Below are 22,901 nucleotides of genomic sequence, written 5' to 3'. Positions count from 1 at the left end.
GTGTAATAGCAATAGGACTGCACAGCATATAGAGACTAGGGGAGATTCAGTACTGAAAACAAAGCAATACTAAAGCCAATCATTTCAACAATTTGCTTTTATTACTGCATTTTAGATTGAATTTGAAGATTACAACAGCAAAGAATTTGGATATTGTTATGAACTGCTCATTAAAAACACCTGCTGTCTAAGGAGGGAAGATATTAAGATATATGAAGAATGAAATAAACTTTGTGAAAAAGTACGCTATTGAATAAGTAGTGTTTTCAGTGTTTTTCATGCACATCAAGTTCACTTACATAGATACGAGTCAAAAAAGACATCCACATTTTCTAGATAAAGAGTAGGTGGCAGCATGCAATGTTAATGCAAGAAGGAAATCAATGGTAAAAAAGGCAATGTTTCATTTTAAGGAGCAAGGATCTTTTTAAATTCTATAAAAGAAAATAATTGTTTTAAAGGCATATCATGAGTATGTGGAGTTGGCTGACGGTATTACTGAGTCTATGTGAGAAGATCTGCTCAGAAACAGCTTCTAAATCCTATGTAGTCCACAGATTTCGCTTGGAGGTTTAGACTTGGAGACTTTAACTCATCAGCAGACTATGGGTACCCCCTGCTCTCCTAGGTTTGTCTGCTGCTACTGCTGGGGAAAAAAAAAATGAAAAAAAAAAAAAACAGTACTCATGAAAAGTGAGATGGTGATGAGATGGTGAATCTGCATTGCAGTTGGTCCACCAGCCAAGAAGTCCAGCGGGTTGCAAAAAAGCCTGCATAAGAACTGTCCAAAACTTGCCCAACAACCTAAGAAGCCCAGGCATTACCTAAAATACTGTTATTTTGGAACTCAGAGTTTCATAAGCATACTGTCAGAGCTGACATGAGTACATGTATCAATTCTCTTGCTATTTTTTTTTCCCTGATTGTTTGCATAGCTGGAGGATGTTTGGATGGGTCACTGCAATAGCAAACATGCTTTGTTTACTCGAGCTACTGCTGAAAATTTCATACTCAAATGAGTGTCATTCTCATAGAGTAGCAGTTTCAAAAAGTAATGCCACCTTGTTGGTCTATTAACCCGTTACTATTGCACATCAGATTATCTACCTTCAAGAATAAAAAGTAACTAAGTGCAAATACAAGCTACAAACAGAATGGCTGCTATCACTGTTCTGTTAGCACATTTAAGTTACAAATGCAAAATATGAAAATTAGGCATCAACAAGGACTTGAATTTTCTAAGCAGTATTTAGTTTTGGTTATACACTTCAACAATAGTGATTAAGTTGTACAAAGTTGTTACCTAGTATATTTTAATTAGTAGGCAAACAGTAAAAAAGTAACAAGGATTGCATCTCACAGAAGGGACTAATTCTGAGTTCACACAACATCAGACCCAGAAAATCTATACAAAAATATTTCAGCCATTGTTTTTTTTTTTTTTTTTTTCCATTCAGCATCTCACTGTGTCAACCATAGAGCTGTATTTTCATTCACAAATGAAATGAGGCTTAAAACTTACAGTATAGTAACTTGTTTACAAGAAAAGTGCACTAAACTACTGCTGACGTTAAGTACCCTGTGATGTGTTCTTTCTTTCACAAAGCTTCCAGATCATCAAAACTTAACATACTATCCTCAATTCTTTCTCGAGTATACAGAATTAGTTAGAGGGAATAGTGATGTTCTTTGTGCGCATTTAGGTCTTTCATGTAGGCACACAAATGTGTCATTACACGTTCCTATTTACCCAGCGTTAATGTGTTGAGCAAAGGCAATTCATACGTACTTGGGGTGGCTCAAAGTAACTGTGGGATGAAGGGAGGAGAGCAGTAGTAGATGAAAGGCAAGAAAACAAGTCAACAAATAAATAAAAACTCAGCTGTGTCATTTTATTTCAGGATCTCATCATGTTAAGTTACAAGTCTTCAACATAATAACATTTCATCCATTAACATTCACATTTATTTTCCCCCTGAGCATTTCCTAGCAGCAGAGCCCACCACAGACATCCCCATCACCCACCCTGCTCCACCACAGCGCCTGGTTGCTGTAGCACATTCCCCAGCCAGGAAACTCAAAATATAAGGGAAAGGGGGTCACAGATCCTCAGACTAATTGTCCTTTTAAGTCTTGTACATGCTCTAAATAGTCCGGGATATGCACTTTCACCACGGATGCTCTTTAGACAAGCAGCACCATCAGGGAGCATGGGCCATGCCCCAAGCATGCCAGCCCTTCAAGAAGCCACCAGCGATGAGGCCTGCAGGTTACCACACACAGCTTGTACCCCCTGCCACCACCGACTGAGACACGGAGCAAGCGGGGCAGGGAATGAAGGGGGCTTGAGGAGGGAGCCCCGGGGGGACACGACACACATTTTGCCCCCACCCCTCCCTCAGAACCGAAGGCTCTTTCAAGCAGGGCGGTAACAACGTTCCCCGCCCGGCTACCGGTGCCGGGCCAACGGTGCCCCGGGGGGAAGCAGGGCACGGGAGGCAGCGCGGAGCCCAGCCCGGCCCCGCCGCCTCAGCGCGGCGCCACCGCCCAGCTCCGCGGCCTCCTGCTGCTCCCGCCTCCGCGCCCTGGCCGCCGCCCGCCGCCATGGCCGGCCCCGGCCCTGGTCCCGGCACCGGTCCCGGCCCTGGTCCCGGCCCTGGTCCCGGCCCTGGTCCCGGCACCGGTCCCGGCACCACCGCGTGGGTTCCCCGGCCTCGTGCATGACCAGGAGGGAGGGAAAGGAGAAGGGGAACGGGCGGCGACTACAAGTCCCGGCAAGCTGCGCTGTCGCTCCGCCTCTCCCCCTTCCCCGCCGCCCCCGGGGGAAGAGGAAGACGCGCTGCGGCGGGCAGCGGCCCGAGGGTGGGTGAGGGGGGCAGCGGGGCCGGGCAGACCCTCGGGGTCGCCCCCGGGGCCGTGCCGAGCCCCTCGGGGTGGTGCCGAGCCCCCAGGGGTGCTCTGCCCCCCGGGGAGACTGGTGTTGGGTTTCTGCCTGGGTTAGGCCGCGGTTTGGGCATGGGGGGGCCTGGAAAGGTGGATTCCCGATAAAGCTGAAAGCGCCGCGAGCGTGGATGATGAAGCGTGATTGGGTTTGTTTCTCTCCAGGTAATGGAGTCCTACGACTCTGCCACCGTTCCCGAGAGTAAGTCGTCGGTTTCCGAAAGCGAGGACGAGATTGAGTTTGTTGGAGTAAGTAGATCCCGCGCCTGGAAACCGGCTCAATGAAACGGGGGCTTTGGGTTCTGCGTTTGGTCAAAAAACTAACGTGTGCCTTTCAGACATAACCAAAACCATCAAAAATTGTTTCATCTGGAAGTCGTTGGTGTTGCCTTTAGATAACAAGTTATCTTAAACAGATAACGAGTTTGTCTTTAAGGGTGTTTTGGCCCTTTCACTGGGAGGGCGGTAGGTGATGCCCGTTGGTGCTGCAGAGAGAACCTAGCGCCGAGCATCCCAGCAGGTGAGTGGGGGACGCAAAGTGGCCGGGGAGGTACGCGGCAAGGTCGTGTGTTGTTGGTCGTGTGGCATTTTGCTTAATGAGCAGTCTCATGGAAGGTAATGAGGTAAAACACTGCTCGCTCTGCAGAATGACATCAATTATCATGCAGAATGACATCATTACACTCTGTTTAAAACGAGGAAGAGGTAGGGAATGAGGGGTGAGAGGCCTTAAATAGTCTTCTCAAATTGTGAAGCACCGTGTCATACCTACACTACAGCACCTGACACGTGGCTTACATAAGCATAACCTTACGATACTTATATCTGTTAAATACCCAAGAAAAACAGGATGTTTTTCTTTCTGCACGGGTATTTAGGTGCTGAGGTATAAAGGACATATGCATATTTTTGCTAAACCTATAAGTACTTGATCTTCTTCGACACTTCTTGATCTTTTAGTTGAATTTTACCAGAATCTACTAATGAGTTCAGAGTTCTTTAAATAAATGGGCAAGTATTCATGTGTAGTATGACTGTATAAGCTTCACTTTCTTAAAACGCTGGGCAAAGAATGAGGAAGTTAATATAGCTTTGGGCGTGTAATGATTGAAGGGCTGCTGTAGAACTGAGAACACCAACTGAAAGAAAATAAACATATAAAATCAGTGGTTCTGCTACCTTTTTTTCTTGTTTTTGCATGTGCAAAGCACAGATGCTTTGTGGTCCAGTGATGACTGATTTGAGACAGGCTGGCCTGTCTGGGAAGAAGACTGCTTAGGCTTGTCTGTGCTGGGTTGGTGTCCTGGGGTGAGGAGATTGCTGTGGTCACTGGTGAATGAATACAAGGGGAAGGGGGTGTCTGACACTGGCTGTGTCCTCATGTCAGATCACTACCACATATCTCTGTAGTAAACTTGCACCTTTCAAAAGGGTTTCTAATCTGTTTGCATTTCCATATAATAAAGTGTATGGCTAGGTGTGTAGTGGCTTCATAAATGTTGTGTATGAATGCTACCTGATATTTCAAGTACTGCATGTCTCAAGGAGCCAGTGCACCAAGTGGTGCTGCATAAATTGGGTTGGAGGAGCCAGCTGAACGTTTCAACATGTTCATACTCCAGTTAAAACATATAGTTGTAGGTTGCCTGTTCTCTGTTTTTCTTCCTTTTTCTTAAAAGTTTTTTTGTGCGTGTGTATGTGATGTATTTTATTTATTTATTTTCATTTCATAGATCTACAGGAAGCTGCCTGGACACAGTCCTGGGCAGCCTGATCTGGGTGGCCCTGCTTGAATAGGAGGTTGGACCAGATGACCTCCAGAGGTCCCTGCCAACCTCAACTAGTCTGTGATTCTGTGATTTAGGAAAACTAATACATTTCTTTTGTGTGTGGAGATCTAGAGAAGGGGTGTGGCATAACTGCATGAAACTATCTTGCCTAAAACACTTGGGGGAGACCTACATACTTCCATTTACTGCTTGAACTTAATTCAAAGTCATTATTAGTCAGAATTCAAGTGGTATAGACACAGAAGAGTGTCCTATGGAACAAAAGAGTTGGGAATTCATGACATGAAACATACCGAGGGAAGTGAGCAGGAACTGCTAGGAACCAGTGATACTAGAAAAATTGATACATCAAAAAAAAATGTAATTCTTTAAATCCCTACAGAGGTTTTAAGGAGACCATAAAAAGTGGTGGAGCCCTCAGGGTTGGCACTGTCTTTGCACTGTGCTACTATTTAGTTTAACCAGTTGGGGGAAAAAAAAGGAAGTAATTTTCATGATAACATTCAACATGGGGCTAGGTATCTGCTGAGGTGAGCCAACAGAGCAGAAGCTAAGTGCCTGCTGTTCAGACCTCTCCCTCCGTGTGGTACTGGAGTATTAATTGGGCATGTTTACTGGTAGTGCCTGCTCTGTCTCTGTAAAAGGACCATGTTACACCTGGTACCACCTCTCCAAGCAGGATAATAAAATGAAAAAGTCCATTTAAAGCTATCATGTGCATGAAATTCTCTGAAGGTCTCTCTGAACATTTAAGGAGTCGTCCTAGAGTCAGTCGTCCTCCACAAGGACGATTTCAGTCCAGGGCCACTGAATTAAGAGGCTTTCACCTTCCCCTCCTGTTCTGGTATCAGCATCCTCTTGGTTGTGAGGTTGTGTTGGAGTCTCTTCTGTGAGAGACAGGATGGATCTAACCCAGGCTCTGACGTTTGAGGACAGCTTTCAATCAAGGGATCTCGTATGTCAACCTCAGCAGTTGCTAGGTAGATACGCTTGGGATAGAATTCCCCTGTTTTCCCGGATTTTTACACTTTCTCAAGATACCTTTTGTAGTCTAGATGAGTTGATTTGACCAAGGTTCTTTTCAGTATTTGTTTTTAATCTTGGTTGGTGGCTTAACCTTTAGGCTAATGCAGCACAAACTACCCTAAGTGCCGCATTTGAGATTTGCATTATTATTCAAGAGTGTATACAGGTGGACAGGTTATTTTTTTCTTGTTTTTCCCTTTTCCACAAAAAAGGGGGGAGGGAGATATGAATGTATATCTTTGAGAAGTAATTTTAAAAATTTGCCATATTGTATTTGTATTCAAGTTGGAATGCAAACTAACAAATGCATAAAAAATGTTTAGTAAAAAGTATAAAATACAGAAGGAAAAATAATGTTTCATGCATGCAAACAACACTAAGCAAGTGAACAACTACTTATAATTAATAGAATTTAGTGTTGTGATCGTTAGGCTTGAAAGCAGGTTATTATTCTGCTTTTCAGTTGTCAGTTTCCTAACTTTTGACTAGTTGTTTGCTGAGCTGAACCAAGGGAATTGAATAAAGAGAAATAAGGAAAATCTTTGTATTTGAGGAAGCTGCATCTGTCAGAATCAGACCTGAACATTTCAAACCCTCCTGCTGAATTGCAGAGACGGTCAGATGGTCTGATTGCATCTTTGAACTGTAACGTGCTAGCACCTGTTGTTTCTTCAGAGGATTTAATTTCTTACAGATTTATAGTCTGCCATTTTTTACAAAAGCCAATCTGTTGTGGATTTTTCAGATTTAGTTTAGAAAATAATATTCTCTTTAATTAATTGTTAGAATGTAAGCACTCTTTAGGGCTAATGGGAGTCCTGCAGCTGAATTCATATAAATTTTGTCCTTTGTCCAAGGTCTCATCCCTGTGCCTTCCCAGTGAGAGACAGTGAGGGCTGTTTGTGCCTGGCCAGCTCAGCAGCTTTACGGCCTTGAAAGGTGGAAGAATGGAAAGAATGAGATGCAATAAACACAGTGGAGAGAATTGCATGCTGCTGCATTTCTCCCTGCTACTTCTCATGAGGCAGTAAATCTACGTAGCCTGCCCTACTTGGTTGATTTTTAAGATGTTTAGGACACTGCCAAATACGTGACAGAGGTAGTGGGTATAGTACTGTGCCTCTTCAAGAAATCACTAAATTATTGACTATCTAAATTCCTTCTTCTGCCTGGAAAGTTTAGCTGCTAACAATAAGGGTTATCTCTGGAGTATATAAAAGTTGTGTGGCATCTGCCAGCAGCATTGACAGACAAATGGGTAGTACTATAGTTTGGTCAAAGACACTGTCACATGGCACAGATGGAATTGACTGTACAGACTTCAAAGGTAGTTGAACCTTTTGTTGTTTTGTTTTCTTTTATTTTGTTTATTGACTTTGAGGTTAGATGATAGCTTTCAGAATCTAGCAGGATTGGGATTGGGATGTAATAAATCTGCATGGGAAGCTTTTTACAGCATGTGGAGATATTTAGTTAAGTTTGCCTCTCTTCTGTGCATAATTGTCATAAAAATGAGGCCAAAGTAATTACCAGGGAAGATGTGTATGTTCCTGAGCAGTGACCATGGGTGTGAGTTAGAGTACCTAGGAATATTTTTGTTTGCTATATGTAGGCTTACTTTTCTTATTGCATGAACATTGTACTGATTATCTAGCTGAGAAGTGTAGCATGTTGTAGCATGATACGTTGCTTATTGCTGTTGTTTGTTTGTTTGTTTTTTATGTGTGAGACATCAGACTGTGGACATAGTGCTTTTTGCCTTTAAAATTGGAAGACTTGTCACAATGGCTGTGCATGGAGCTCGAGACGTTGTTTTGTATGTCTTCACTAAAAGCATAGCACATGATTGCTTTTTAGAATCTCATTAGTTAAAGCATAAAAGTGTGATTTCTTTTTTGTTTGCTTTTTCATGTTTGTGCCAATGCTCTGCTGTCTACCCAGTAGCACCAGACAGAATGTAAAAATGAAGGTATTTGAGGGCCTGTAAATCATCAGGTGTTGATAATATCTAGACTAGCAGGTCATTCAAGTTGCATACAATCAGTGTGAAGTTTCTCAAGATGCTTATATCAGGAAACATTCAAGGACAACATAAGTAGAAAGGCGTAGACTTCAGGCTATAAATGTGTATGAAGCTATTTCTCACTTTCATAATATCTGAAGTTCCTTAGGAGTTTAATTTCCTTTGGAGTCAGAGTTTAAATTAAATTGTGGCTTCTTAAAAACAACCAAAAGTGATTCTTTGAAAAACTACCACCATTTAGTTGTGATTAGTAAAATCTAAAACTATTCCTTTCTTGGTGGTAGTCTGATACCCTAGTACCATTGAAGTAACGGCACAAGTTGAGCATTTCAAGCTAAAAATGTAGACTTTAAGTTGATTGAGAAGGTGAAGAGTGTAAGGCTATTAAGCAGGCCAAGATTGTTCATTCTATTTTTGGTAGTTGATGTTTATATGCTAAGTTGATACTTGAATTGTTTGTGAATATTTCATATATGTGTGTGTTTTACCAATTCTGAGCATAAGTATGTTAAGTTGTCCTTCAGGAATTTTGTTAATGTGCTCTCTTGGAACCTTGGTGAAAAAATATCCCCTTAAAATATTCTTGGTGCTACCAATGTTCTTTAATGCATGCAATATTTCACCTTCAAGGAACACAATTTAATGCTTCTGTATGTGTGTGTTTTTAACACTTTTTCAGGAAGGACCCTTAAGACCTGTACTTGAATGCATTGATCTTGTCAGTAGTGAAGATGAAGAACCTAATGGCAGTTCTTACGATCATGTGAGTATGTTGTAACATACCTTGGGACTTCTCAGTTAAAAGAAAAAATAATTTAAAAAGTTAGTATCTTGTTTTTTTTCCCCTCAGCTACTCTTCATGCAAAACTTATTAGGGGTAGTTTTAACAAGTAATTAATATATAAGCTAGTATTAAAGTCTTCTATTTTTTACCTAATGTTGAGTAGAAGGAGAAGTATGCCAACACTTCATTTTTTCCAGAGACATTTTCTGCCTTCTTGTAATGAATTTAGAGATCTATTTGTCTTTCAGTGTTTTGGACAAGTGTAGTGAAGAAAAGGGAAAGAAAATGTCACTTTAAAAGTGACCTCAGAAGTCAGTTCGCAGTCTGGAGCCTGCGAATGTATCTGCATGCTCTGAGACCTTTTCCTTCTGCAAGGACTTTTTAGGAGGAGTGTTAGGCTGTAGGATCGTACTCTGTTGTCAGCCTGGTCGTAACTTCATTCTTTGTAAACTATCCTAAGGATTTGAGTCAGAAGCAAGCTGGTCAATTCATGTATCCCCAAGCTTCTTGTGTCCACCCTGTGGGACTTTTGAGAGGGACAGTGACTGAGAGCGAGCTACTGCAGTTGTTTTTGTCAGCAGCGGCTGTCTCTTGACTTCTGATAACCAGTAGAGGATGTGTGCAATGAAACTGAGTCAGAAGGAAAGGCAGATCTGTATGTGCACTGCCTCACTCCCTTGTGATGATTGAGGGACTTAAGATCCAACTGTCTGATTGCTTGGGCATTGCTTTTTACTGTATTAAGGTCTGTTACTAACGTAATAATTACCAAATAAAAGTTGTAACTATTTAATTGTAGAGAAATGCTAGGCGTAAAGATCACGTTGACTATCAGAAAGAAAGAGTTGCATCAACACTGGATCGTCTGGCACGCCATGTTGAAGTGGAGAAACAGCAAAAGGAAGAGAAAAACAAAGCCTTTAAGGTATTGGATGTGTTCTTGTTCCAGTAGAAGTGCATAGTACAGTAGTCACAATGGTGTCTTCACTACTAAGTGAGTAAAAGGATTGGTGAGCCCGACCTGGAACTAACACCATTTTTGTTTCTGGGGCGTTGTTTGAAATACAGTATGGACTTCCGATCTTCATTGGCCTTTAACTGTTAATATTGATAATCTTATCTCAGGTCTTAAGAGGAAAAAATACTATCTTCATGCAAATGGCAAAAACTGGTTCACTTGTTTGTGTGTGTAGCAGAGGGACTGTTTTATCCATTATTCTGGTTAAATAAGCAGAGAATACCTGTTATCACAAAACACCATATGGCAAACCTAGTGAAATACTTACTTTTGTCTGAGATATTTAGATTCCTATTTGCGACATTAATTGTCTGTATTAGGTATTATTTTGTAATGAGACAATACTTTGTAAATTAAAGTCACAACTGCAGAGCCAAATCCTATTAAGGGTATAGTGCAGTCATATGGGAGGCATGGACTTCTTGTGTTTGTAGTACCTGCTAGGAAGTGCAGTCGGTGGCCTTAATGGCAGGGCTGTTCTCAGACAGACCTGGATAACTGGAAGGAATGGACTGACAAGAACCTCGTGAAATTCCTCAAGAGCAAGTGCAAAAGTTATTATACACTTGGGACAGAGTACCTCCCTCCCCTGATACAGGCTGAGGACTGACTGCCTGAGGAGCAGCTTGTGGAAAAGTACCCTAGTGTCCTTGTGGGTAGCAGGCTCAAGTGCAGACAGCATGCCTTGGTAGCAAAGGGTTACAACAGGACTGTGAGCTGCATGATCAGGAGCACAGTACGTGGATGGAGGGGAAGGGATTGATTATTGCCCTTGGCATATGTTTGATCACATGTGGGTGGAATACTATAACTGGATGTGGGCCCTGTGGTACAAGAAAAACATTGATAAGTAGGGCAAGTCTGTCAGATGGTCAGAGGCTGGAGCACTTTCCTATGAGGAGAGGCTGAGACGTGTTCAGAAAGGAGAAGAGGCAGCTTCAGTGGGACCTAACAGCAACACCCGGTGCCTCCAGGCAGATTATCAAGGACACAAAGCCAGGCTTTTTGTTTACGTGTGTGGCAGAGGAACATAAGACAGCGGTCATAAACTGAAAAAGGACAAGTTCTGTCTGGGTATGTGGTAGAGAGGAAAAGAATTGAATGTGAGGATAAGGAGGTATTGGAATAGGTTGCCCAGATGGGTTGTGCAGATGATGCTTGGAGGTGTTCAAGACCCAAGTGGATAAAGCCCTGAGCAACCTGGCCTGCCCCACAGCTGACCTGCAATTTCAGCAGAAGATTGGACTGATTCTTCTTGATATCCCTTCCAACCTGAAGGAGTCGATAACTTAATGAAATATTATGGAATAATTTCATGAACTAAAAGTTTTTTAAATTGCTTTCCATAACGGTGCTGGCTCTCTAGCCACTGTTAATAACTTTTAAAGCCCCCCAGTTATCCTACAGTTACAAGGGCTGTTATCATCCACTACAGATTCTGCAACTGTAATGCAACAAGGTAAAAGTCTGTTGGATGTAGAGTAAGGTAGCTTTGAAGAGCAGAGGCCTACATCCCTCTCCAGCCTCCTGCACGTAGAATTTGGCAATTTGTTAATGTCTCCACATACAGTTTTTGAGCTATGAAGTGGATTCGAAGATAGTTGTGTAGCTTATGAAATAGTCTGAGAGCGAAGGATAGAAAATCCTTTTATAATGATGAATATTTTATTGCTGGGTGGCAACTGGTAATGCAGTCAGCAGAGTTACAATTACTTTTCACAGTGAAACTTGCCCTTTTCTTTTTTGGGGGGTTTGGCAGTGGAGCAAGCTGACTGGTTTCAGTGACCATTTTCTGTTCCATTTTTATTTTTATTCGTTTTTTGTTTGTTTGTTTGTTTGTTTTTTTCTTTTAATCAAACCTTCTGGCTGCTTTGGTGACATGAGAAATTACCAGGATCCTGAGCCTCTGTTAATTTGTTGTTTCTAGTGCAGAACATCTAGTATGACCCTCCTCTGCATCATGGTCAAAGCTGCAGAAAGGGCTGTGCGTAAGTCTTGGGGCACCTTTGAGCTGAGCCTGGAGTCTGAGCCAAAGCCCTTCCCACTGCTCCGGAGCTTTGTAAGCAGCACCGTGCCTCTTACCTCTGGCAGGGGGACTGCGCTGAGGTTTTGTTTTTTTTCCACAAAAAGAAGAACCCATTGTAGCCATCTGCCAATGATTTTGCCAGACTTGTGCTGACCTTGGTTCTCAACAGACATTTGTATCTTCAGGCCTTGGAAAACAGTCATTTGTATTACTGAGCTCTAGTAGAGAATTCTTTTCCTTCTCTGTCCCTTCTCTTGAAAGCAAATCTGTTGCTAAATCTGGCCATTGAAACAGAACATCTTACTGTCAAGAGGCATATAAGGAAGAAATCTTCAGAATCAGAAATGTCAGAACATTTTTTTTCCATTTTGCATATATTTTATACATGAAGAAACAAAATATAGGAAACAAGAATAAATTAAAATAAATTTATCAAAACAAAATACTTTTATTTACTTGAAGCACTGTTTCCTTAAAACATTGTTTTCAGGATATTTTAAAAATTGCTTTTCATTAGTTATGAGGTATACTACAAAATGGGAAACACCATTGCAGTCCCAGTCTGGCATTCATTTAATGCTGTGTCAGGCTACGCTATAATAGGAATTACCTGTTTGCAAGCTTGAGAGCCAGGTTTAGCTGGGGAGCTAAGGTTATCTAGCTTTAGGAGATGAGGGGAATTAAGTGTGTCCAACCACTTCTTCAAAGAGAGGACTGTATGGCCCTCACAGATACACCAGTGTGTGGTTTGTAGGAGATAAGGCATCCTTTTTCAGGCCCGCAGTTGGTATACCCAGTGTGGTATTTGATCACTGTGCAACTACCTGCATGCTGCAGGGGAAAGAAGGGAGTCTGCTTGGGTTCCTGGAGCCATGGAGCAGGTTCTTCCCTCCATATACCAGAACATTTTCTGTAAAAAGGTTTCCATCCCAGTCTTGGTAACTTTGATTCTGTCTGTAAGAGAGGTATTCCATGCTTACCACAGACAAAAAACAGAAATAACAAAAAAAAAAAAAACAGAAATAACAAAAGCTATCTCTTGAGGTATATTACCTTTAGCCACCTTAGTTGTGCACATTTTTTGGGTTTTGTTTGCTTTGGTTTTTGTTTGCTCTAGAACTCTTCCTGAGAACCTCAAAGGAGGTTAGCAGTTCTAAAGATGAAGAATAATTTTGCTTTGAGAGGAACATGTGCATTAGGTACTAATGATATGCTGTATGGCAATGTAGTTTGTTCAAGCTATTAATGTAATATCTGTAGCGGCTTTTTAAATTGACTTAGAGATTTGCACATTTGTTTTTGTGAAGGTGAACTCAACTGAAGTTAGTAATCAGAGAAGTTGACCTTAACACTGATAATCAATTGCTAGAGGGGAGTAGTTGCTGAAAGGATTGAAAAACCGTTTTTGAGGGATGTGCTGGGTGGGCAAAATTTATTCCTGATCTGACCAGGAACATAGCTGAATTCCCTGTGAAAGTGCACACCATGGCCATTGAATGGGGAGAAATGCTGTTAACAGTAGATTGTGTTGAATAAGAATTTTAATCATTAGGATAAATTTTCCAGTGTAAGATAATCTATTCCAAACTGTTATTTTAAAATGTGCTTTCTGGTCTAGATGAGGTTTCCATGGCTTTAGGCTTTACTAAATAACTTGAGAAAATGTCCTGACAGAATTAAGCTGACACTACCATGAAGCATTCTTTCTGTGTAAGAGATACCTAAACAGTAAATATTTGAAGGTGCTGCAGAGCACTGGATATTTTCAGAGTTCCTTATAATATGCTTGGCAATTCTTCAAAAAAATATGAATATTTTTCTTCAAAAAATATGAATATTTGAATTATTTGAATTATTTGAAAGAGAAAGATTGCACGTAACACCATCTTCTTTACCCATGGCATTTAATTCTTGTCTTTAAAAATCTATACTTTATGTGATTTATTGGGAAAAAGGTCCTTCACAATATTGTCTGTCGAGGAGTACTGGGTGCACTACTCTTCATCCTATCGTGCCCTCCAAACAGCATCTTCATCCACCTCTCCTTTCCTGAATGACCACATTCTCTACAAGAATTTCCCCCGATCTCCTTTTACTTCCAGAGCAGCCAGGTGTTCAGCACCTTACCTGAAGCCAGCAAATGAAGCCCTTAGAGTACAGAAGTTGATGTGTTTGTGTTGTGGGCGTATGGCAAAGGCAACCCCTATTTATTTTTTTAGCACGTAGAGCCCTCTTTTCCTACATTTTGAAATGTGTCTCTAATTCTCTGTGTAAAATAATAAGTAGGCTTTTCAGTCAATTGCTGTACTATGAGGTAACATTGTCTTCATTTATACTGATGCTGAAGAAGTTGTGAAGGTTAGAATTTGAGAAGTAAACACCATCTTTGCAAAGGAACAGCTGATCACTATTTGGTGACTATTACTAGTAATCAAATTCTGGAAGATGTTGTACTGATACAAATTGCCCAAAAAGCAGAAAGTGCTCTCCTCAGTCCGATGATTTGCTGTTACCCAGTATGGTACCAGCCAGGAGATAACTAGAACGGAGGCTGAATAATGTGATGTGCGCATTGCTATGGGAAAGGACTTAATATTCTGCAGCCTGCAAGCCAGACTAAACACTGGAAGTATTAGCTGTCGTTTGCAAAACGCACCAGAAGTTTTCACCTCAGAGACAGGAAGCTGCTGGCAGTGGAGCCCTGTGCAACACCCAAATATTTGTAAGTGCAGTGCTTGAAAATTGAGATGTTTACAAGTGTTGCTGTTGTGTACTTTCAGGTGTTCTTTCTGATGTCTTCTCAGGAACAACAGCGTAATAAGCCCTATAATTCTGTGACTGTTAAGGCAGTGATTGGACTGTAGCTTAACAGCCCTGGCCACTATACACCTGGCCACAGATAGCATACTGTGTTTTTGCTATAGCAGTAAGTATATGTATTTTTTTCAAGTGAGACACATTTTTTCCTGCCATTTTCCACTCTTTTTGACTCTTTGACATGTGATATTTGACATACAGAATTAGAAGCATAAGGAGTGCAGAGCTGAGACGTTAGGGAATCCCAGTGTGTATATACGTACAGCATGAGTGACAGGGAGCGAGGAAAACACTGCCTGGGCTAAACTGTGTTGGTGCTGCATATGGATTGTGGCTCTGTACCTTACCAGAGCTGGATGGTCCTATAATGGTATGCCATCAGATAACTGGTATCTGGAAAACACACACATGCTCCTGTAGAAATGAGACCAGTGGGTAAAATGGGACGTAGCTGAGTCAGGTTGGCATTTTTTGTTTGGTATCTGGAATTACCTTAGGATAATAAGCTGTCATACTTAGCTGTGACCCGTCTAAGAAACTAAATAAGTTTTAGTAACTCATAGAACTTGAGAAACTTTTCTGTTTGTGGTTTTCAGAGCAGTTTCTTAAATACGTAAAATCTGATGTCACCAAGGGTGCTAGGAAAATGCTAGGAAAAGCTTTTTCTTACTTATTTTTCATTCTATTATTATTTGTTTGTACAGTCTTCTTGGTTATGGACATGCTTCACAACCTTAAGTAAGTGTGGGAGAAGTAAGTTAATTGACTTCTTTCTCCTACAAAGGAGTCGTATTTTGTGATTAGTTGCTCTATAAAAGTATTTAGTTAGAAGGTGGTGTTTCTGTGGGCCATATGAAAACCTGAGCTGTTTTTGTTAGTATTCTTGAATTTATATTAAAAGAAAACTATTTCTTTAACTTCCAATTTGGCCAGTCTGGACAAGTTTTATTAGCTGTATTTCTCGGAAGATAGTAAAGGGATATATTTTAATTGACTGTGATATTAGTGGAGATTTTCTTTTCTGTATTGTCAGAACCAATACTAATAATAAAAAGGGAAAATATCAATATTTGAACTTTTTCACTTAAGTTTTTTTCAGCAAGCATATTTCAAGAGCTGAAGCCTTTATTTAGGGCACAAAAATTAACACTTGTTTTATTGCTGTTGTATTCCACCTTTGTGTTATATAGAAGTCAGTCAAATCATTCTCTTTTTTTCTTTATTTTTTTGAAATGTAGAGAGCCATGTGTAAGTTTTGAAAGTCTAACTTGATATGCATTTTTTGAATTTTGAATTAAAAATATATATATTTACTACCTTGCTTTACATATTTTCACCTTCAGGAAAAAGTTGATTCCCAGTATGCTCACGGGTTGCAGGAACTAGAATTTATTCGGGAACACAGTGACACAGAAGCAGCAAGATTATGCGTGGACCAGTGGTTAAAAATGCCGGGTAAGAAAAGGAATGATGGGGTTTCAAATACAATAAGGAACCAAAGATTAATAATTAATACATAATAGGAGTAATTGGTGTTTATTCAGGTACCTTGAAACTAGGTTTTGGTGATATGTTTTCTAAGTCACTGCTTATTCACTTAGTGGTGGTTATTTCTAAGTGCTGCATTGCAGAATAGAACATCTGATAATTGCATTAAGCAGTACTGACAGTGAGCTTGCAGGTGCCTCTTATGCTTAACCAAATCTTAGAATCTGAACTTTGTGCTAGTTTCCACAAAAAATATTATTCAAATGTTTTGTTGCTTAGAAAAATAAATAAAAGTATAAAAGCCATGAAAGCACTGCTAACAACTTTTACCACAAAGTTGTTGTAAGGAGAACGTTTATTGAACTGTTGCTCAGAAAAGTATGCCTACATAAGTAAGTATAACTTCAGTTAAAAATATGGTTTTAGATTTTGATCTTAAAATTACTTCCTGCAAGACCTGGAGGAAGTGTGTCAAAGTGTCAGAGAAGTAATCTAACTGGGGATTGGAGAGACAGATTCTTCAACTGAAACAGGAGACTTTTTGCAGTAGGATTGCATTACAGTGCACTGCTAGCATACTTCTAGAATCAGTGTAACCTGATTTCTAAATGCTTTAGGTTTTGTGGGTTTGGTTATGTTGGTTTTGCTTTTTTGTGTTCCTTTTCTTTTTTTTAAAGCCTCTATAGTTGAGATTGTGGTTAAGTGTTTTGTTTTCTAACACAGGTCTCAAACCAGGCACTGTTAACAGTGGAAGGAGGGGGGCTTATCAGCGAGGAGGTCAGACACAAGTCAACAGCAGTCCCATTTCTTGTCCTGTGATGCATTGCAACAGAAATTTTGATAATGGGCATCTTCTCCTAGGCCACCTGAAAAGGTAAGGACATAATGCAAGAAATAGTAGTGAAACTATGTTCCAACTTACGACATCTACGTCAAATCTACTTTAGAGCGTCTATAGTGACAAAATCTCATTTGGAGGCTAGGTTAATGTGTTGCAGGTTTAATACAGATATTGTGATGAACTTCCTACTTAGTTGTTCTTTTGTAGTTGTTTTTGTTTTGTTTTTCATTCCAAATTTATTTCTTCCACTTGCTAAGCATTTTTAATATCTGGTTTTCTGAGAAATAACATTTCTGTGCTCCGGTTATGTTACTTCTTCATCCACACTTGAAAAAGAGCAAAAGGTTAACATATTAAAAACATACAAGTTAGAATCATAGAATTGTTAAGGTTGGAAAAGATCCATCCCCCTACCACCAACATCACCCACTAACCCATGTCCCTAAGCACCATGTCCAACCTTTCCTTGAACTCCCCCAGGGGCGGTGACTCCACCACCTCCCTGGGCAACCCATTTCAATGCCTAACCACTCATTCTGAGAAGAAATGTCTCCTAATTTCCAACCTGAACCTCCCCTGGTGCAACTTGAGGCCATTCCCTCTAGTCCTATCACTAGTCATCTGCGAGAAGAGACCGACCCCCAACTCCCCACAGCTTCCTTCCAGGTAGTTGTAGAGAGCACTAAGGTCTCCCCTGAGCCTCCTCTTCTCCAGACTAAACAACCCCAGTGCCCTCAGCCGCTCCTTACAGGACTTGTGTTCCAGGCCCTTCACCAGCTTTGTAGCCCTTCTCTGGACACGCTCCGGGGCCTTGGTGTCCTTCTTGTACTGAGGGGCCCAAAACTGAACACAGTACTCATGGTGCAACCTCACCAGAGCAGAGTACAGGGGGACAGTCACCTCCCTGGTCCTGCTGGCTACACTTTTCCTGACCCAAGCCAGGATGCCATTGGCCTTCTTGGCCCCCTGGGCACACTGACAGCTCACGTTCAGGTGAGCATTGATTAGCATCCCCAGAGCCTTTTCGTCTGCACAGCTTTACTGCCACTCTGCCCCAAGTCTGTAGCGCTGCATGGGGTTGTTGTGGCCAAAGTGCAGGTTGTAACGAACTTGATGGTAGGATAAAAAAAATATTCCTAATGAAAAGAAAGATGAGCTATAGAAGAGTAGCTATAGGACATATGTCTGTTCATAGCTGATGGTTGCTAGTCACCACTCGCTATATTTCTGGTCAATTCCAGCATATACTGTGTTTCAGCTAATGGTAGCATCATGGAGAAGCTGGTAAGGGGAAAAACTAAGGTGTGTCATGGGTTAACCCCAGTAGGCAGCTAAGCACCACACAGCCACCTGCTTACCCTCCTCCCTACACTGGAAAGGGGAAGAAAATCGGAAAGGTAAAAGAGATCTCATAGATTCAGATAAAGGTAGCTTAGTAGGTAAAGCAAAAGCTGCACCCACAAGCAAAGCAAAACAAGGAATTCATTCACTACTTCCCATCAGCAGGCAGATGTTCAGCCTTTCCAGGAGAGCAGGGCTTCATCATGCATAATGGTTACTTAGGAACACAAATACCATAACTCTAAGCATCCCCCTGCCTTCTTCCTTCTTTCCCCCAGCTGTTACTGCTGAGCATGGCGCCACATGCTATGGGACGTCCTTTTGGCCAGCCTGGGCCAGCTGTCCTGGTTCACCCCCAGCCTCCTCGCTGTCAGGGCAGCACCAGGAGCTGAAGAGTCCTTGGCTCTGGATGAGCACTGCTCTGCAACAACTAAACATTGGTGTGTTATCACCACTGTTCTAGTCATGGGTCCAAAACATGGCACCATGCAAGTTACTGTGTGGAAAACTAACTCTATCCCAGCCAAAAACAATACAGGGAGGTTAAAAAACATTTTTAGAAATGTAGATGTGATTAGTTCTCTCTTAAAAACAGTGTAATTCCTCTACACATAGATCATTATAACTGATAAGCTGCAGAGAGAATTAGCTTTGCATGGGATACTTCACCTGATACAGCTAATGGCAGGTGAGGAATTTTGCAGATTGGGTTGACTTGATGCTGGTTGTTGTCCAGTAGCTTCGAAAGTCCTAAATTTTCCTATTAAAAAAAAAAAACATTTTTTACTGTTGAGAGGGGCCTAGTTTGTTAATTATTTCTTCCTCTCTAGGTTTGATCACTCTCCTTGTGACCCAACAGTCACATTACATGGACCCCCAAATAATGCTGTTGCCTGTGTGATATGCTGCAAAAGATTTTCAACCTTACAGCAGTACACTGATCATCTTTTATCTAAGGCAAGATCATAAGGATAAGTAAATCACCTGAACGTAATAGAGGGTTATCGAGATACATAATTATACATTGTTCTTTTTTGTCCTTTAAACCCTCTTCCACCCCACCTCCATTGTTTTAGGCTTCCAAATAGTTCTTCTTATTCTGCTGTGTTTCAAACACGTGGTGTATGCTGACAGCACTGCCATTAAATCTGACCATTACGTTGTACTCCATGGTGTTCTTCCAAGAGGACTGTAGATCTGTCTTGAACCTTTTGTCCTTGTTGGTGCTGTCAAAAGGTATTCCCTTTTTTGGAGTCTCCAGAACGACAACAGATGCAGGCACGAAGGTTAGGGTGAAGTGAGGGGAGGTAAAGAGAAGCAGTAGAAAAGAGGTCAGAGAGAAGAGGCAACAGGATGAAAAAAGAAACTTGGGTAACTCAGATGCAATGGTTTCTTCCCTGTCTTTAGTCTCTCCATTGATACATGTGTTTACCATTACTTAGTAGTTAACTTATGGAAGGGAACAGGATAATCTAGCATTTGAGTTTTGATTCGAATATAACCTAATAGTACTTGTGTTTTCTGTTGTTGTCCCTTGCCTCCTTTTTTTCCCTTCTTTCTTTTCTTATGTCCTCTGACTTTCCCTTCAGTTCAGTGACAGATGCTCAGCTGTTACCTTCAGGGTGCCTGGTTTTATTTAAGCAGTCTGGTGTTGAACTGGATACCAGATAGCATCTTCAAAGATGCTTTAATAACAAAAATGGTTATGTCCAGGAACATTAGCAGGACTTAGAGATAAGTTTGGTGAAAGGAAGTGACTCTTGCAGCAGGTATAAGGATAGGATTATTTTGGTGTGAAAGGAAAGGGAGATAGCAAAGTGAGTCATCACTTTCTAAACAAAGTTTTGGAAGAAAGCATAAATGTGTCATGCAGATTCTTTGGGGAGACAGAAGAAAAGAGTAAGCAAAAACATCATAAGCAGAATTAAAGGACCTCTGCCCTGAAAGCAGAGACTTGAAGTTGTGTAGAAGGCAAAGAGAGTGGAAGGAGTTGACTTTAAGAGTCACAGGTTGGTTGGGAGGTTTTTTGTGAGAGCCTGATAAAGGGACTTGTTAAGAATTGATGGAAAGCAGTTGCTAGTAGTGGTGCAAGAAGGGAATGGGAAAGTTGCTGGAGCAGTAAGGATGAGTTTAATACAATGGCAGTTGGGCCTTGTGTCTCACAAGCTGAAGCACATAGCCTGTATATAAACAGTGGGAGGAGGGGAAGGGGAATGGAAGGACATGAGGAGAAATGGGACTGCTTTGTTGGCTTAGTGTTTTTCCTCATCGGATGATTTTATTTTCCAGCTAAACGAAAATGATGGACATAAAAAAGATCTCCCTCCACAGCATATTCAGTGTTTTGCATGCCCACAGTGCTTCCTCCTCTTCACCAAAAGAGATGAATGCTTGCAGCATATGTCAGGAAAGAAGCACTTCCTCCAGGTTTATAAATTGCTTGGTACGTTGCTAAGTGTACTGTGTGTGCTCTTCATTCCTTCTGACAATTTCTCCTTACAATGTGAAGTGATACAAGCTTTTTACACAGCAGAAAAATCTAAGGCTTTTAAGTTTGTTTTTAATTCATTCTTATTTTTCTTTTAAGGCCTTACATATTCTGTAAGGTGTCTTCTGTAAGAGAAGCTTTGAAGTTTACAGTTTTTGTGTTGAGGTGATTCCTCAGTCCTCTCATACAAGTTTCTCATCCTCCAGTGACCCTGTATTAAGTGGACACTGTCTTAAATAGGTTTACATTTAATGTATTAATAGATACCTGGACCAAAACACATACGTATCTTTTTCAGTTCAGTCAGGCTGGCTGTGATGTTCCTGCCCCCTACTGTGCTGTATGAAATCTGCTGGAGTTTATTTTTCTTGTATGTGTCCTTGGCACACCTGATGAGAAAAAAAAATATATGTGAAAGTTCCGTCTGCATATAACTGCAGATTTTATTAGCTTAGCTGGGACAGTGCAGCAGGGCTGGTGCCTTGCACTGGCAGTGTTGCTACTGAAGGCTAAGCTACTGGTTGTGTTGTGAGCTGGTAACATCCTGAGCCATGCCTTCTAGATTCCACATGTCTGAATAATCATGCTCTTGAAAACAGGGTCGGTGACCTGTCAGACTGTAGTGACTTCTCAGCTTTGACATATGCAATAGGCATTAAAGCATTTACTCTAACATTAGGTAAGTGGCTGACGTAGATGACACGTAGATGGAGTTGACTTCTTATTCAAGAAGCTGCCACGTTTTAGATAGTGTAGCTTTCAGGGTAGGTCTACATGGTCAAAAGGACCGATACAATTTCTCATCCTTGTTAACATACCTACCCTTTGTGGCCTCCCCCAGTGTGGCTGCAGGATTCACACAGGAAAGAGGGGCTTTGAAGGAATCTTCCTGCAGGCTGTGCCAGTTCTTCCATCTGCATGGAAGTGGCTGTCAGCTGCACTCTTTGGAGTTCTCTTACATTTTGTAAATCTTACATACTTTTATTCTCAAATAAAAGTTATTAATCATGAACGTGCTGACTTGTGATGAAAATCAGGTTGTAGGTTTAAAATAAAATTTACTGGTAACCTGTAGTTTTGGAAAGATTAATAGCACAGAATAGAGAGGTGGATATCACTTAGCTCAGAACAGCAACAAAAATGCTCCTTTTTTTTTCCTTTGCCTTGGTAGGTCTTTGATTATTATTGTTAACATGATCTGTGAGATCTGTTTAGTTGAAAGGCCCAAACTCAAATTACGTCCTACTGTTCATTACATCTTACTAAGCAGAAAACTAAAACAGAGTTTGCCTCCTAAGATGCAGAACATTGACAGTAGTGTGCAGTTCATAAGCCATTTACCATTCTTTTTCCAACAGAATATTTTTTTATTTGGCTAGTACCTGGAGTTAGCCATGGAGTATGCTCAGAACAGCAAAAAAATCCAGCAATACAAGGAAAAGTAACACTAAGCATGGGAAAGAGAGAGATGATCAAACTTGTTAATGAGTTGCATTATTTTTCTTTTTTTTAAATGCACCATGGCTTTAAGCAAAAGCGTATGTAGTAAGAGAAGGCAGGTGGTGATAGATACGGTGAAGCAAGTCAGTAAGAACCTTCCCGAGAGAGATAGCTGACCTGAACTTGTAGAAGGACAAAAAGGGGAACAGTCAGTCACTGAACATGAAAAAAACAAGATGCTAAAGATGGAGATATGAGATTGTTACAGAATTTTAACATATTAATGCAGATTTAACTTTTAAAACTTTTATTCACAAATACTGAGGATCAGCTGACACTTGGTAACTCAATTTCTGAACCCTGTGACAAACAAACGCAACTGTAGAAACCTTGTCTGAAAGCTGAAATAGTATGAAAGTACTTTCTGTATTCTGCATTACAGAAGAAACGAAGGATGGCCTTCCTCTACCTTTCCCATCATATGCAAAGAAACTGCTGATATCTCTCTGCAAAGAGGTCCCCTTCCAAGTGAAGTGTATATCCTGCTCCCAGATACTACGCTCACACATGGAATTAACAGCTCATTTCAGGTTTGTGAGGGGCATTTGTCTTTATAATGCTAATAACCATGTACTGATAACTGATGTGCTTGTATAAACTACACAGATGTATCTTGCACTGGTGCTAGTGGATTTCAGGGCACCTAGACCATCTGAATGTTGATTTAATGGGTAAACTATCCCCAAAAATACCTCCTTTCCATGTCTTTTACCCTCCCTTACTCCATGCAATCCACTGCAGAATGCTGATCCTATCCTTTTGGTTTATATTCTTGTAATAGAGAACAACAGAACTTTATTGGTCTCTGTTCCACTATTT

General features: G+C 41.0%; 1 protein-coding gene across 2 annotated transcripts in view; it reads left to right on the top strand.

The window, feature by feature from the left end:
* The first annotated feature begins 2,752 nt into the window (after positions 1–2,752).
* Positions 2,753–22,901, top strand: part of LOC118164765 (E3 SUMO-protein ligase ZNF451-like) — a 41,048-nt gene continuing 20,899 nt past the window's right edge. For both annotated transcript variants that reach the window (XM_035322498.1, XM_035322499.1), the window contains exons 1-9: positions 2,753–2,862; positions 3,106–3,189; positions 8,459–8,542; positions 9,363–9,488; positions 15,768–15,879; positions 16,636–16,786; positions 18,925–19,051; positions 20,384–20,537; positions 22,465–22,612. In XM_035322498.1, coding sequence (XP_035178389.1) covers positions 3,109–3,189; positions 8,459–8,542; positions 9,363–9,488; positions 15,768–15,879; positions 16,636–16,786; positions 18,925–19,051; positions 20,384–20,537; positions 22,465–22,612 — 983 coding nt within the window. In that variant the 5' untranslated portion in view covers positions 2,753–2,862; positions 3,106–3,108. The remainder of the gene's footprint in view (positions 2,863–3,105; positions 3,190–8,458; positions 8,543–9,362; positions 9,489–15,767; positions 15,880–16,635; positions 16,787–18,924; positions 19,052–20,383; positions 20,538–22,464; positions 22,613–22,901) is intronic.

This window comes from Oxyura jamaicensis, chromosome 3 (assembly GCF_011077185.1).
Source record: "Oxyura jamaicensis isolate SHBP4307 breed ruddy duck chromosome 3, BPBGC_Ojam_1.0, whole genome shotgun sequence".
NCBI classification, from domain to species: Eukaryota; Metazoa; Chordata; class Aves; order Anseriformes; family Anatidae; genus Oxyura; species Oxyura jamaicensis.
The sequence above is the reverse complement of the archived record's forward strand: the minus strand, read 5'-3'. Positions and strand labels throughout refer to the sequence as shown.